The sequence below is a fragment of the Vespula vulgaris genome, chromosome 8 (assembly GCF_905475345.1).
Source record: "Vespula vulgaris chromosome 8, iyVesVulg1.1, whole genome shotgun sequence".
Classification (NCBI taxonomy): domain Eukaryota; kingdom Metazoa; phylum Arthropoda; class Insecta; order Hymenoptera; family Vespidae; genus Vespula; species Vespula vulgaris.
The window spans coordinates 3,033,410-3,050,913 of NC_066593.1; the positions used below are offsets into that span (position 1 = coordinate 3,033,410).

The 17,504-nt window shown below is 36.4% G+C and overlaps 1 protein-coding gene across 9 annotated transcripts in view; it reads left to right on the forward strand.

The window, feature by feature from the left end:
* LOC127065699 (neurexin-1) overlaps window positions 1–17,504 on the forward strand; it is a 287,672-nt gene that overhangs the window by 62,717 nt on the left and 207,451 nt on the right. For all 9 annotated transcript variants that reach the window (XM_050998448.1, XM_050998442.1, XM_050998444.1 and 6 more), the window contains exon 2: window positions 2,541–2,591. Coding sequence is in view for 8 of the 9 variants with exons in the window: in XM_050998442.1 (XP_050854399.1) it covers window positions 2,541–2,591 (51 nt within the window). In the remaining variant the exon portion in view is untranslated. The remainder of the gene's footprint in view (window positions 1–2,540; window positions 2,592–17,504) is intronic.

Sequence of the window (17,504 nt, forward strand, 5' to 3'; positions counted from 1 at the left end):
TTTTCGTTCTTTCAAAAGATGGCTCTTGCGTGTTTAAGTAAGTAGATGTTTCCGGTAGGTACATCCTATCGAAACGAGGAGGGATGAAAAGGGAGGGCAAAAAACTGGAAGACGGTCAGAGAAGGTGAGAGAACCGAGCTGTGTGGCCGCCGGGATTTAAAAGTAGGGTGGTGCTGTTTAATTAGAGCAAAAAAATGGTGCACGTAGTCGAGAAAGAAAGAGAGGGAGAGAGCAACAAAGAAAGAGAGAGACGGCGAAGAATAAAAGCTTTGCAAAGGTGGGGAAACAGAAAAAAAAGATAGTGTGAGAGAATGATAAACGAAAGGTTTGAAAAAACGCTAGCGTGTACGCGATAATTCTGTTAACACGCCTGATTAGCTTCCTTTTTTCTTTTTTCTTTCTGTCTCTTTCTCTTTCTCTCTTTCTCCCTAATTCTATTTCTTTTTTTTTTCTGACTGGAAACAATGACTTTAATAACTGTCAGAAGAGATTTCCTTTAACTTTTTTCTCGATCACTCGATATATAATATTATTGTTGTTTCACGTGTTTCCCGTGGATTCGCCTTAAAAGATATTTTATTTCTCATGATTCACTTTATATATATATATATATATATATATATATATATATATATATATATATAAAGGTGATTCAATAATTCTGGCTGACAATCTTTAATATATTAAAAGATCTTCGAAATTTTATAAGAGTCAGATTAATTTAATAAATATATCGATCACTCTAAATACTTATTTTTTTATCGTCCTCTTTTTTAATTGAATCAATCAAATTACTTTCTAACTAGTAATTTCCTCTCTTGGCAATTAAACTTTAGAGATGTTGCGATTATCTTTAGAAAAAAAAAACCAAAAGAAAGAAACAAAAAAAAAAGAAAATAATAATGATAATAATAATAATTATTATTATTAATAATAATAAACAATTTTGATCTTCGATAGAAAAGACTTGATTTCCCCCATAAATTATTTCATACGACAGAGAAAGAGAGGAAAAGAGAGACCGAACCATTTTAAAGCTTTTTACGTAACAAGTAATTACGGCGACGTAGATGAAGTTTCGAGAGATCCCTTTGGCGAGAATTTGAAAGGCGCGATTCGCGTGATGTTTCTCTCTCTCTCTCTCTTTCTCTCTCTCTCTCTCTGTCTACAACGTTGATAGAGGTCGCAAACTTGTCCTCATTACCGTTTCGTCGTTACATAAATCCTTGTAACCATCAATTAAGTCGAATGGCAAGGCTGGGTACAAAGCAGTAAGGCAGGTACCTACTCGGTAATCGTACAACTAAATTGCAGACGGATTAACGATTATTACTTCGGGTTCGTCAAGGTGCCCCGTTTGCCGTATCTAACGCGATGGATCGAAGTCGTCGTTGGATATTAGAAATTACGATTACGGCAACGCTTCGAGCTCGTCCTCTTAGTCGTCGTCGTCGTCGTCGTCGTCGTTGTAGTCGACGTTGATGTCGTCAACGACGATGGGAATAGGCACAATCTGGTTCTCGACGATATAGCCTCTTAAAAAGCACGCCTAGAACGCGTAATGGGTTCTCGTTTTCGCGATAATAACGAGCCATCGTAAATATCGAGTTGCTACGTAGTCCGGCTCTCATATTCCCCAACGTCTTTCCTTTTCTAACCTTTTTCAATCTTTCAACTCTTATATTCTCGTCCTTTCTCTCTCTCTCTCTTTCTTTCTTTCTTTTTTTTCCTCTTTCTCTCTTTCTCGATCAATCTATTTTTATTCCAACTTTTGCTTCCGTACGTTCAAACCTTCGTCTTCGTTCTTCGACGAGAGTCATCATCGATTTAATATCTCGTATTAGCTCGAAAGAAAAAGAGGAATAAGAAAGAAAGAAAGAAAGAAAAGGAAGAAAGAAAGAATTGCGAGAAAGTATAAAAAAGAGAAGAAAAAAAAAGGGGATGAAGAGATCCGATTCTACGAGTATCCCTCGTGTGTCTTTCTTCTCTTCGGGATTTTACCAGTACCATGTTGCGAGAGACATATATAATATTTATACGTGTACCGCGCAAACACGTGCGAGTGAAATCGTTATAATTTCCACGACGCGTGGACACCGGCTTAGATTTATTTTGCGTACGTGCTTAAACAAGCTGCGAAATAATGCGAGCGGAATTTACGAGCTGCGAGGCTAAGTAGTACAGCCACAACTCGGTCAGACAAGCTTTCGCCCTTCTATCCTCCTTTCCTCTCTCTCTCTCTCTCTCTCTCTGACATACACACGTACATATATATACACATGCATACAGAGATTACATACTATCGTGCTGAAGTTACGCGTAAACACATACGTATGTACACAGAGAAACACGCGAAACTCGATAGATTATCTCTCATAAATTATTTATGTCGTGTACGTTCCTTCGTTTCACTATTTATCGAAGCATAGCGATTCGAAGGAACATGGCCGACTGCTACGATATATTTTCTATTTCCTTTGTAACAACAACCTTGATGCATGATCAAGCAACAATGTGAATTTTCTCTGGTGTGCTTTCAGTGTGCCAACTTCCCATGTGTCGAAAGCGTCAGCAAACGAAAAACACCAAGGGTGAGTTTTGACGTCGTATCTTTCAATGGATTGCATGGCTTCTTCTTTTCTCGTCGATATAAACAGCGAATATCTTTATTAATTTTTTGTTTATTTTTTTTTATGATATCTATAAGCAAGAAAAAGAAAACGTAAAGAAACGAAGAATGGAGAAAGAACGAAGGTGTTTCGAGAGAAGATCGATTTCTTTCTTTCTTTTTTTTTTATTTTATTTTTCTCTCTCTCTCTCTCTCTCTCTTTTTTCATAAGTAGTAAGAGAATCGGAATTTGTGGGTATTCCGTGGCACCTTCCTTACATAATTAAATTAGTCAAATCCAATTAACAGAATCTCGATAACTCGATACGACGAAAGCTAGACGAGGTGAGTAACAAAATATCTTCCCGACTTTGCTCGGTCTCTTGCTCGCTCGCTCGCGAGTACACGCGCGAACGTAATTAACTAGCTGCACGATGGATCTATCTATGTATATATGTATATATGTATGTACCTTGAAACCGCTCGTTGTTTACGAATGTAAATTCGGAGTGTACCAGTTCGAAGCTAACGGCGACGCGTAACAGTCTAGGGAACATCCGTCGAGAAAATTTATCGTTCGTCTTCTGAAAAATAAGTATCTTTTAAATAAGAATATTCTATTTAAGATTAATTACGTTGCTACTTCTGAAGAATATACATTTTTAATTATCTCCAATCATATTCAAACAGGGATTACATTGTACGATATTAGATGAAATAAAAAAAAGAAAAGGAAATTAAGAAGAAGAATCTGTCATAGAAAAATCTATAATTCCAAAGATACTCTTCTTACGAATTATTTTCAATGATTTTTGAATAATTGAACGAGTTATCATCTAAGTCATAGGATTTCTCTTAAGCTACATGGTTAATAATTAATAATTCTTCGTGTAATCCGATATAACGTCTCGTTTCTGCAAATAGAAATATCTATCCATGATATACCTACATCTATATACATAGGTCAAAGCTAACTATTTCTTGGATTACGTCAGCCAAGAAGCGTAATTTTGGAATTTGATGGACGTTGGGAAAGAGAATACAAAATACAGAATAGAATGGGTGAGATTAAGTGAGAGAGAAAAAGAAACACACATAAACACACACGTACATATCGGATGAGAAAACGAGCACCCAAAGGATTTTACGTAGTTGCCAACTAATCCTAATGCGATCGATCATTCAAAGAGGATCGCGGTCGCGGGATTAGGATTTTTTTATTTTTATCTTTCTTTCTTTCGTTCGAGAAATCGTTCACCACGGAAAGTGGGCATCGTGGGTCTGCGTGCGTGTCCGCGCATATATGTGTGTGTGTAGGTGTAGGTGTAGAAGAGTTTGCGGAAGGAAAATGAAAATAAATTGCTAAGGGAGCGGGATGGTTGGGCTAGAACGGATAGAACGGCACGGTGAATTCTCGACTGAAAGTACGATCTGACAAATGGCGAACGATAAAGGTGCACGACGTTCATTAAGGTAAATGCCCGAAGGCGGCCAGAAAACGGGTAGCTTTTCGATAGTGAAACCGATGCGTTTTATATATGAACAGAGAAGTCCGTTGTATTTGTACATAGCAGTTTTGACTGTTGTAACGATGATAACGTTCGCAACGTTAACCGTGCTCGTGCTTATTATATTTATTTATCTTGGTTGACTTTTTTTTACTGATAATTTTCTTGGATAAAAAAGAAGAAAAAAGAAAAAGGTGAGAGAGAGAGAGAGAGAGAGAAAAAGGGAAAAAGAAGAAAATATCGGTCTTTTGCCTTTGAACGAGGTGAAAAGAGAGAGAGAAAGAGAGAGAGAGAGAGAGAGGAAAAAAAGTTATTTTATTATTTGCCCTTATAAGAGCCGTCGAGCGTGCTCGGGCTTTACGGCTCGTTACGATCTAAATATCGTAGTAGTCGTGCGACTTGAAGGGAGGTTGGTAACTCGTTGCTTCCGAGCAACGAGTGCTTACATGTATGTATGTATGTATGTATGTATGTATGTATGTATGTATGATGTATGTATGTACGTATGTACGTATGCATGTAAGTTACACGCAATATCACAAAGTGAGCACAAAGTGTAGACACCATCTTCCGTGAAGCGGCAAGACAAGCGTGGAGAGGCTTATGACTGGTATTATGCGGAGATTCGGTGATTTGCATAAAGATTCGTGTTGCCATTTGGTAAGAAAGTCAGCTGGATAGATGAACGTACGAGAGAGAGAGAGAGAGAGAGAGAGAGAGAGAGAGAGAGAGAGAGAGAGAGAGAGAATACGTGAAGGAAAACCGAAGGAAGGAAGAAGATGGAGAGATAGAAAGGTTAGATCCTGTACTTGTACGATCGCTGAAATTTCGCGGGATGGATCTTATCGGTGAGACTGCATAATTTCCTTGTATAATCCAGCGTTATCGGAACATCGAATCGGATGGAGAACTTTATGGGAATTAGAGAGAAGAAGAGACGAAAGTGCTTTAAGAGAAATAGAGGGAGAGAGATAGAGATAGATAGATAGAGGGAGAAAGATAGAAAGAGAGAGAGAGAGAAAGAGAGAGAGAATCGCTCGTCTAGACGTCAGATTCTCTATAGAAATATTTAACATTGTCTTATCTTGATTAACACGCAAATCATTGTTCCACGCATAACTTAATGCTTTTAGATTTGTAGTTACTTTCGAATAAAAAGACCCTAATACATCGAAGAAGCAAAATCAATAGTTGAGATCGTTTGCATTTTTTACGATCGATAACCATCGATTTTATCTGCATAAAACGTAAGAATAAAATCAACCAGAGATTTTTCTTTTTCCTTAAGCCGCATAAATCATCCTTTGCCGATTGAGAACGGAGAAAGAAAATCTATTGGTTCGGCCTGCTTTCATCGAAGAACGATAGATTCTATTGTCACGAGAATTCAACTTCTTGGCTTTTCGCTTAAAATAGTCATTCGGATTTTTTCATTTCTCTCTCTCTCTCTCTCTCTCTCTCTCTCTCTCTCTCTCTCTCTTTCGTTTTTCGTTTCTTCTTTTAATATTTTCGAGGGAATCGTTCGAAGTTTCTGAAAAGTATCATATCAAAGGTATCTTTATAGTATAAAATTTACTCGCCCGATGTAATCTTCATTCATTTAACATTATCCGAACGAAGAAAGTTTTGCTCGAAAAGTTTTTTGTCTGTTTAATTCTCTCTCTTTCTCTCTCCCACCCTCTCTCTCTCTCTCTCTCTCTCTCTCTCTCTCTCTCTGTCTCTTTCTCTTTCTCTTTATCTCTCTTTTTTCTCTTTTTCTTTTTTCTTTTCGTCTCTTGCTTTTTCTGGCTTCCTCGTGCATTCTTATTACAGGAAATCTCCTTATTTCTTCTCTTACGTCGCAACTTCAAATATTTTTATCGTCTTGTCCGAGCAAAGGGGGAGGGATAGACCGACGTCCTGATTTCTTTTACTAGCACTCTTACGTTGCACTACCCACCGTCACTCATTTTACGCTTCACTCATATCTCTGTAAATCTTTTAAAGCGATTCCTCAAAGAAGAGAACCTGGAATCCTTCCTTTTCCAGTCTTTGTTGTAAAGGATCGTTCTTTTCAAATTTACAGAGAGAGAGAGAGAGAGAGAGAGAGAGAGAGAGAGAGAGAAAGAGTTACGTTTCGTCTTACATATCTCTGGTTTTATGCTTTGTCTTTATTGGCCGGTACTCCGTATCCCTTAGGAATCCCCAAAGCACGACTTTAGTGCCACTTTTGATATCATCCAAAGTTCGCTATCTTTTCCCATGGTCGCAATGGACAAAGAGAAAGAGATATTTTTATTTCTAACGATAGACCTAGATAAGTGTTTAGATAACAAACATTTCGCGTTTTACGTTCGTGCGTTTGTCTCGTTAAATAGGAATAAAATTAAACCTCGCGAGATAAGTCCCTCGAATTTTGCTTGTTTTTCTTTTACATTTTTTTTTTTTCTTTCTTTTTCTTTCATCCTAATAATCTTTCTTCTTTTTATTTTTTATTTCCATTTTTCCCTCCCTCTTCTTTTCTTCTCTTTTCATCGTGTTAACCCTTCTTCTTTTTCTCCTTTCTCCTCCCTTTCTCATTCTTCTTCGTCGAAATAAAAATCTTTTGTTTGGCGGTAAGGAAAAGAAACTCTTGATTTTTATTAAGCCAAAAGTTAATAAGGTAAAGGAGAAAAGAGCGACGGTGGGCTTTGCTCGAAGGAATGGATAAACTAGTGCAAGCTACGGCTACAAGAAGGATCGAAGACGTTATCCATTATTCCGTAGAAGCGTGGCAGCGATGGCGGTGGAGTAAATCGCGCGCGATTTTCATCGACGTCGGTGGAAAGAAGGGTGTCTGCCATCCCCCTTCCCTCATTCCCCCATTCCCCATACCCCCATACCCCCGTATCCGCGTCTTCAGCTTCTTTTTCCCTATGAAGCGTTGGAAAATCTTCCTCGCTCTTCACGATCCAAAGATTTCCTCTCGATCTTATGCCGAGATAGAAAACGTTCCTCTCTCTCTCTCTCTCTCTCTTTCTCTCTCTATCTCACTCTCTTTCCCCATTTCTCTCACTCACTCACGATGAGGCCATTTCAGCCACGCAGCCAACTCCGCCCCTTCATCTTCTCGCTCATCCTTGATTTTCTCTATGTATATATATGGCACCGCAGTGTCGATGCTTCGATTCCGATCGAACGAGCCAAAAGGGAGAAGAGGGAGGCACGAAGGGGATGAATATTCCGCCTGTAGGATTCATAACGTTCATTTATGCACGGGTCAGTGACTCATATCTGGCAAGAGATACCACTCTTTCTCTCTCTCTCTCTCTCTCTCTCTCTCTCTCTTTCTCTCTTTCTGTATGAATTCTCTTTCCCCTTTTAGATTCTTTAGCTCTTCGACGTATTCGGTCGACCACCACCAATATCACGCTGTCTTCCTCCCGTCTTTGTTACCTTCTCTAGACGACCCCTTACCTCGACCTTACCTCCACCACTCGAGCAATCTCAATCTCGGCTTTTATTATTGGATAACGCTCGTGGAGATCGCGGATTGTTAGAAATTGGAAATAGGAGACCTACGGCAGAGATAACAGATTGAATCCTATTTCGGAATTAATCCCGTTTATTTAAATTTGATAGGAATCGCTTGTTATAACGTATCCATTGAACGTTTCTCTTCTTTCTATCTTCTCTTTCTCTCTCTTTCTTTTTACTACCTTCGTAGACGCTTACGAGAGAACAAGACACTCCTTTGAAAAATTCTTTTTCCCGGGGTGCTTTCTGGCGACACACTGCCTCGACGATCCGGACAATGCTACTGGTAGACGCGAAGCTGAGAATACCGAGAGTAGAAAAGACGTTGGTACTGGTATAAAAGGAAGCCACGTCCGCGAAAAGATCCGTTCTCTTCTTTTGTCAAGTCGCTACTTTTGTCTCTCTCTCTCTCTCTCTCTGTTTTTTTCTTTTACTCTATTCGTTTTTTCTCTCATTCCTTCCTTTCTTCCTCTTTCTCTTCTTCTTCTTCTTCATCTCTTTCATCATCTTCTTTCTTTCCTGTTATTTATCCCTTACCCTCTCGTTAATCCAATTGATCCACACCATATCGATCGTATTCAAGTTCATACATTTTGTTCAGCCTCTCTTATATTCTTCTTTATCTCTCTTTAACCTAAAACTTTCATTCGTAAATAATCTTAATTTGTTCACGCGGTTAGTACCTCCTCTCGAGTATTAGGTACTCACTGAAGAAGATTCAACTCCGCTGCAGATATCCCTTCATCTCGAAAGTATCCACCTCCAAAGCTCCACGCTTTACCGCTAATGGTTTCATAAAAACTTTGCATTCAGAACGTAATAAAGCTGCCCGTTCTTTCCTTTCCTTTCCTTTCCTTTTTCTTTCTGTCTTTCTTTTTTATTCTTTTTCTTTCTCTTTTTTTTTTCATTTAATCCTACCGCTTCATTAGTAAATACCTTCTTCTTTCATTTCGGTTCTATGCTAGTCCAGCGATTCCCCTAAATGATATTCTTCAACTCTTTCGTTGAAACGAGAAAAAAAAGGCTCTCTCTCCCTTCTTTCCGCCCCCCCTCTCTCTCTCTCTTCTTTTTTTCTCTGTCTCTTTCCCTCTCTATTTAACTCTTATTCCACGTACGAGGAAGGAGACTACGTTCGTTTCATCCTTCGACCAACCTAATCCTTTTCAAATTTCCTTCCCTTCCTTAACATCTTAAGAAGGATTTCCATTAAGTTTCATAGCAGCTTGTTAACGGCTCGCTCTTGAAACTTTCCATTTTGAATTTTTAACGCAAGTCCCTCTTTTGCTTTATTTATTTATCTCTCATTTCCTCTAGTCTATAAAGCTTCCGATATTATTCATAGTTGTTACACCTCACGCAAGAGTTAACTCTCGTAAGATTTCTTTAAACTACACGATTTTTATCATTGGAATCGAACGTGCGTCATTAAAAATTCTTTCTGTTATCTCCAGTACGCCAGTAGAAAATGATTTCTCTGTCCTCTTTCTCTCTCTCTCTCTCTCTTTTTTTCCCCACACTCATATTAAATACCTTTTAAATTCCTTTTAACTTAAAACCAGGTATCCTAAATTTGACCACGTTAAAATCACCCCGGTTACGTCGGAATCCCGTATCTTCAATATATAATCGAAAATCATCGATTGATGAGAGATATTTACATCGCGAGTGAAACGATAATATTAAAATCATCGAATAAGAATAATTGAATAATGTATATGCGAATAACGAAGTTATAGAGAGAATGATGATAAAAATTGAAAGGTTATCGACACGACAGCCGTGTGCTATTATTATTGTCTCTCATCTAGTCGAGCGAGCCTTTGGCATGACTGAGAATTTTCCATTCATCGTGAAGCGAATGAAGCTGTTATGGGTGTATGAGGAAAACGATTACGTGGAGGTGAAACAATTTCCATTCTCCGGTCAGCGGACTATCGGTAGATACGTTGCAAAGTCGACGTTAATTAGATCGCGGTAAAAAGTTTCCTTTGATGTGCTCCGTTCCAGCGTGTCGTTGACCAACCTAGCGAACAACGTGGATCGTGCCAGGCATGTATCGATGTATCGATATATCTCCTGGCATTATGGTTTTAGTTTCGCGCGCACGTTCGATAAAGCTGACAGCCTTTAAAGCCAGCCTTTGGCTATGGATATAGCAACGACAACGGAACAACAACAATGTCGAGAACGACGACTACGATGACTCCGGGAAAAGCGATCGAAGTACAATGATCTTCTATCGATCCTCTGTTCTGAATTAATCGCGTTCCGCTTTTATTATGGAAATAGAATGTTAAACTTTATGTATGTTGATTTTTCATCAAAACTTTATTACGGTTTATACATTGCAGATTTCAAATACGTCGTTCGAATTTTGTTTCGTTATTATTATTTCGACGATATCGACACTTTTCATCAATCCGTAAGATAGGGAGAGAGAGAGAGAGAGAGAGAGAGAGAGAGAGAGAGAGAGAGAGAGAGAGATTTATATATAAAATTCTTTTTTTTTTCGGTCCAGAATAAATATTCCCTCTTTTTTATTCGTTTTATTAATTCTTTTTTACTTTCGCAATTAAATATTTACAATCGATCGAAAAATATATCGAGGAAATTATTCTTTTTTTTTCCCCCATAGAGCCGCAATATAGTTTAATTACATGTTAGTAAATTTTTCAAACGCGTACGTGTCGGATTTGCTCGAAAAATTTTTCTATATATATATATATATATACATTTGGTATGGTATAATATCGAATATGTTTATTATATTGGAACACGTATAATTAGAGTAATAACGCAAAGATAATTCGGAAAATCGTATGGACACGTACGATATGTAAAGCGAGAAAATAGAGAGACAGAGAGAGACAGAGAAACAGAGAAGAGAGACGAAAAAAGAAAGAACGACACGTTTGGAAATAATGTTAATTGAACGGGATCCGATAATTAGGTGTATGAAGTAGAATCACGTATATCTGGTATTCATCGAAGTAATATCGGGGAAATTATTCAACGTATCGGGCCGCAAAATTTTAATAGCCTCGTTTCCATCGGGAATTATAGTATATAAATGTTCGAAATGCAATGATATTGTCGATTTGTTTTACATGTCGTCGTTCGTCGATTGGGGGACTTTGTTTCGTTGTATTTTATCGTTTACGTAGAAACGTGAAAAGAATTGGAAAGATCAAAAGTACGTAAACATTTGTTTATGAAAAGAAAGTAAATTCCTATCATTCGTTGTAACAGTTGTCTTCTATTCGTCGTTGTTGTAGTTTCTTTTTTTTTTTTCTACCATCTGTTTCTCTTTCATCGTACGTTTATTTACTACGAAAGTTCATTACTAAAAAGAAATCGCGTTGGTAGCGAGAAATAACAATAACAAAAAACGTCCTCGTCGTCGTCTTCGTCTTCGTCTTCGTCGTCGTCGTTTGTTGACGAGGAGAAACAACAATGACGACGACAAGGACGACACGACTATGATGCTAAGAACAACATCGAAGGACGAAAACTTTCAATTACGGTCACGTAGCGTGTCAGTATATCTCGATATCTTCCCGGAGCTTGGTTCGAGCCTCTAAGCTCCTATTCCCGAAGGATCGAGTCCATCTGATTACCGGTAATGGGGTTGTGTTTTAAGCTCTCTCCAAGAAAAAGGTAAGTCCCTTTACGCTAACCGAGCTGAATCTCTCTTCGATACGAGTCTTTCTCTCTCTCTCTCTCTCTCTCTTTCTCTCTGTTTCTATCTTTTTCTTTCGTGTCGAAGTCTCTATCCCTTTTTCGTCTCCTTTCTTCTTTCATCTCGATCGAGAGACAGAAAGAGAGAGAGAGAGGGAGAGAGAGAAAGCTTCGCTGAGTCTTACTTAGCTTGGCTTAGTTCGACTTTCTACGCTTTCTGATCGTTTAAAATCGCTCAGGAACAGTTTTTCTTTTAAAGCCCGTATTTCTCTAGCCGTTACGTTTTATCAATCTAAATCGATACAATTCGTCTTCTCGTTTAATCTTCATTTGTATTAGTTTATTTTTTAATTTCTTTTTTCTTTTCTCTTTTTCTATTTTCTTCTTTGTTTTTTTTTCTTTTTTTTATGTTTTTCATTGAAATCGATGTACTACGTTAGATCGATCGTTGGGACTTATTTGATTATAAATATTCGGAATGAATATCGTTATTTCGTATAATCAAGATTTTAAAACGTAATTTTAGAAATGAAAGAGTATAACGATGTTTATATATAATGTATATCTTATGTAGATATGATATTATCGGGAAATTTAGTCGATGTGAAATTCGTGTGCTTGAATTTATCGGACGAGATAATGAGACGGAAAGTAATGCGTATTATCTATTAAAATGCTTCATTTTTCATGAGAACCTTACCATGTAGATATTAGATAAGTTTCGTAGTATAAAATTATATGTATGTATATATATATATATACAATTATTTTTGAAAATAATATTTACTTATGTTGAACAACTTTTGTTTTTCTCTCTCTTCATTTTTCTTCTTCGAAAAGTATTAACAAAAATGTTTGCGACCGATCGAATGAGAAAATTGTGTCTCTTTTAAATTTAAGTGGAATGGATAAAGTCCGATTAATTGGGGAAGATAATAAAAAAAAAAAAAAAAAACAAGATTAAAAAAAATATATCTTATTTTTCGTTTTACACGGAAGAACGAATTCGTCGAAAAGATGTCGATGAAATTAATCGCGAAGCTGTTTATTTATCGAAATCGGGTTCGTTGGATGAGGGAGAAAGTTTTGGCGATCGACGAGCACGAGGTTACGCTTCTGGAGTCGAGACGTAATTGGGAATAGTATTTGGAGCACGAAAATAATTGCTTCGAGCCACCTCTTTTCCCTCGCAACCCTCTTGACACGAACGTCAATCCGAACGTCACCCTTCGAACGGTCCACGCAATCACAATGTCGTTTCAACTAATTTTTCTCTACATTTGCTTGCACTCTTCGGAAATTCGTAATAATTATTATATATATAATAATAAATAGTAACAATTACGTATAGATGTTAAATAATAATAAATATTTGAAATAGTTATATATAGCTGTATACGTCGTAATAAAAAATATATTATAAAAATAAAATGAAATAAATAAATAAATAAATAAATAAGTATTCCTGGAGATTTGGAGTATAAGCTGACGATTAATTTCCTGGCAATATAATGAGATAGGATTTAAATAATAAAAATATGCGAGTGTGCGGTTACAGAATTACATAATATTCGAGAGAGTTAATCGAATGCTTTAGATATATTTAATTGTTATATATAAAATTATTAATTTAAATATAATATATTTAATTAATCATTTAAATTTATAATTTAAATTATAATAATTAATTATGATATATATACACATATATGAACACAAAAATATTAAAAAGTATATATATATATATAAATATAAATATTGTTAGATTTGAATAGCATACACACATACATACATATATACATACATATATATTATCTATATACCAAAGCAATTACAAAAAGATACAACATTTCCTATACAATAATTACTTTATTCGAAAAGAAATGGAATTCTTCGAACGTTAAGTAACAAAGGTAGAAGCGAACGATTAGAAACCTTCGAATTCGAAAAGTGTGTATCGAATATAAGAATTCCTTTAGTTGAAGGAAAGGTTACGAAGGACCTTTCTTGAGTTTCAATAAAATCCTTAGCATTAGGTAAGACGCGTATTGCTCGCTCGTTCTTTCGCTCGCTCTCGCTAGCTTACTCGTTCAATCGGAAGAGAGAGAGAAAGAGAAAGAAAAAGAGAAAGAGAAACAGAGAGAGAGAGAGAGAGAGAGAAAGAGAGAGAAAGAGCGACTACAGGCGTAACCACTTTTGTGGCAGGTCTCAAAGGTATTGAAAAACGAAGTTCCAATCGGCAATACGTGCGTGGAATTCCAAGATCGGTGTTCGACCATAGTAGCGCTTTAAACTTATTGCGGACTTTGCGACGAGAGAAGGAAGGAAAGAAAGAAAGCAAGCAAGCAAGCAAGAAAGAAATAGAAAGAGAGATAGAGATAGATAGATAGAGAGAAAAAGAGAGAGAGAGAGAGAGAGAGAGGAACATTTACAGAGAAATTTGAAATTCGTTCTTCGTTTTAACGACGGTAACTACGATAGTAAACGTGGATTCAAAGAAGAGTCAATGTAATAAATACGCTGTGGTATCGTTTACGAATGAAATCGTTAATTCTTCTTCTCGATAGAATTCCGACGAGATCGCAATAAAAATTTTCGCGTATGGCATTTACCCATCAAGAGTTCGATATTACGTGGTAATATTGTAAACCGTGGAAACATATAGGTTTTCTCATCGAAAAGAAATCGCAGAGCGCTTTCGAGTTCTCGAGAGAGAGAGAGAATTTAGGCGAAAGCGATTTTGGAGGGTGTTTTAAGGAGAGAGAAAAAAAATGAGATGTACGTGGAAGGAAACGAAGAGGAAAAGAAAATTAGCAAGAGGTTATTGTTTCTATTTCTTTCTTTCTTTCTTTCTTTTTTCTTTTTCTTTTTTAAGTGGTTGCGTGATCCTCCTGAAGGGATTTTCTTAATAGCAATTTTTAAAGGAAATACGAAAGAAATATAACTTGTTGTACGATATTAACAGAGGAACGTAAATCATCGAGAATGAAAAATGAAAAAGGAGAGAAAAAAAAGGGTGGGGGGAAAAAAGGAAAAGAAAAAACGCAAGCGAACGTCAAAGAAAAAGAATCGACGAATAGTTAGAGTTGATTCGAGTATCGATCGTAGTATGAAATGCAATATCGATATCGTCAAGCCGACTATCATCCATAACGATTTCGAAAGGGTCAGAGCAACGATAGAGAAAGAAAGAAAGAGAGAGAGAGAGAGAAATATAGAATGGTAGATCAAAGCTATTCGGCTATATTAGCGACAGCTCTCGCGCATCCTGCTCGGTCTTTTGACTTTTTATTTGGCAATATGAAAGTTTCGACAAGAATCTTTATGGAATAAGTTTTGGTGGGCGGAAGATAGGGAATCATGGAAGTTGGCAGAACCCGGCCCTTTTCGTGTTCTCTTGTGTGTGTCTCTTTCTCTCTCTCTCTCTCTCTCTCTCTTTCTTTCTTTCACTCTCTTTCTCTTTGTCGTTTTTATCGTCCTCTTTCCTTATACCTACCAATACTAATATCAACCATATTCGAAAGCGAATAAATTCCGGCCGATTCCACGTCTACTTTCGTTTCCTTTGTAGAAAAATTGAATATATCAGATTGTATGTGTCTGTGTGTGCGTATATATATATATATATATATATATATATATATATATATGTATGTATATGTATATGTATGTATGTATATATATATATATATATATATATATAGAAACTCGAACAGTTTATATTATACTATTTTACCTAGTGCCAAGGTATATTACAGGACTCATGTAACTCGCTTCATTTTCCTCACAGCTCGAGAGAACCAACGCTGTCGTCCTTTCGTTTCGCGAAATAGCAATTTAGCCGTCCGTTGCGTCTACTTCCTCTCCCGTCTCTCACCCTTTCATTCTATCCTTTCCTGTCTCGACCCATCCCTTTATACTTACTCTCGTCTTTTCTACGTCGAATTAAACAACCCCACCCATCGTCTCTTTCGCTCCCATTCCACTATAACTTCTTCGCTCTTTCCTTTTTTTCTTTTTAATTTTTAATTTTTTTATTTCTTTTTTTCGTTTCTTCTCCTTTCTTTTTCTCTTTCCAACCTTTCAGTTTTGTGTTCTATCCTTCATCCTCCTCTCTCTCTCTCTCTCTTTCTCTTCGTCCTCGACAGCCTCCAAGAGCTGTCACCCATTTCGAAATCGACGTGCTCGAAACGTCGACTTTTTCCTTTTTTTCTTTTTCTTTCTTTCTCTTTTTTTTCGTTCTTTTCCTTTTTATCCCATTTCTTTCTTTTCTTGCTTTCAGACAGCTCGAATCAGAAGCATGCTCAAATCAAGCTCGAATCGTTCACTAATTTCATTTCCCAGTGCGAATGAAATACCGAAATGCTTTTATTGGAGCTATTCGACGAAAGGGGTTGAAGGATTAAGGGTAGGAACAACGAGACCGTATCTAATCTTTAGTGTCACTGTCGAATAAAGGATGTAGGTATGTAGATTCACGCGGTAAATCGAGCATGAAACGGACTTTCGACGTAGAATGGAAGGATTTCGTGGTTAGGACGAACGAACCTTGAATAATCGTTACTCCTTTCTTAAAGACCACCTCGGTTAACTCGCCTTAGATTAAGGAAATCTCTTGAAGGGGCTCGATAATCTTTCTAAGATCGTTTCGATCTTCTGTTTGATTAACATCGATTTTCTTTCGATCTCAAATACGAAAGTAGAAATATTCGCGATACATTTAAACTATCCATAAGTTTCTCCGATTAAAACTTCCTATATCAAAGTTTTCCGTATTGGCCGAACCCGTCTACGAAAGTTTTTTCTTTTTTACATTCTTTTGAATAATTTAGATTGGATTATGATTAAAGTACCGATGGTTATAACTTTAATCAAGGAATTAATTTTTCATAAGGAAAAAAGGGATACAAGTAGAAATGAATGTTAAGCTGGTAAATCACTAGTCTTAATTTTTTTCTTTGATTAGTATTAATTTTGTCGTATTAATGTTTTTCTATCTTTTTTCTTTTTTTCGTCTTCTTTTTTTCTTTTTTTACTTTTTATCTTTTTGGGAAATTGATCGAGTTCTCTCTCTCTCTCTTTCTTTCTCTCGTTACGTGTAAATTTTATTTTAATCCTTTGCGCTTAAAGCTTATTTTTTGTTACGAGGAAATTAACAACTCGGTTTTCAGAGAGCGTAGAGATAAACAAAAATGTGCGTATAATTTGAAAGGTTCTTTTTCTTCTTTCTCATTTTTAAATTGATATTTATGATACTTCGCAACGACCATAGATACTATTATTAAACGTAATTGTTACTTTTCGGTAGTTATTCGTATCATTATTTATTAATTCTTATTATATTAATATAATTGTCTATACAAACATACTAACATATATTTTATATATATATATATTCTATAATTATAACAAATATATTCGTATAATTAAATTTAGTAAAATGAAAGCATTTTAATTCGAGTCCAGTCAGTTGAAATTTAACAGCAAATATTTTAGTAAATTTGTATCTGAATAAACAACATTATAATAAAGTATACAATATTATTTTATTCTAGATCGTACATATCAATATTGTATTGCATGTAGATCGATTAATAACAACTTATTCATACAAAGTATGCAATAAAAAATACAATCTTGTTTAGATTTTAATGAAAAATATTACTTATCAATCGGATCAAAATTATTCTTATATTCAATGGTATCATATATTTTAACTTTTATTTTGTTATTTTGTGAATCGAGAGAATCGAAATTCATTGTATATATCGATTCAAAGAGGAAAGGAGCTAGATAGCTCGTTCGTATTTACGATCAGCTTTACGAAGCTCAAACGAGCCGCGTAACGACGACGTACCGAGATCGTTCCGGCCACGAGAACTCCAAGTTTACCGTGCGGAGTTTGGCAAATCTGCCGGAAGATAATTCGGTGGACCACCGATCGGGAAACGTCGCCGAAGGAAACATAACCACGGCGTTAACGCGAAGATTATGCCGGTCGGTCGATCATATAGACCTAACTACTGCCGGTGGCCTTGCAAGCGACTGAACGAACTCGATTTGCATCAGGAGTACGAATCGAGTTTACTGGACGAGTATACGCATACGATTATTCGGACCTTCTGCTTCTCTTCTAGGAAAATAGGATATCTAACTGTAAGAAATTATACAGAATTTTGCATCAACTAACGTACGTACGTTATTTTCTCTAAAAA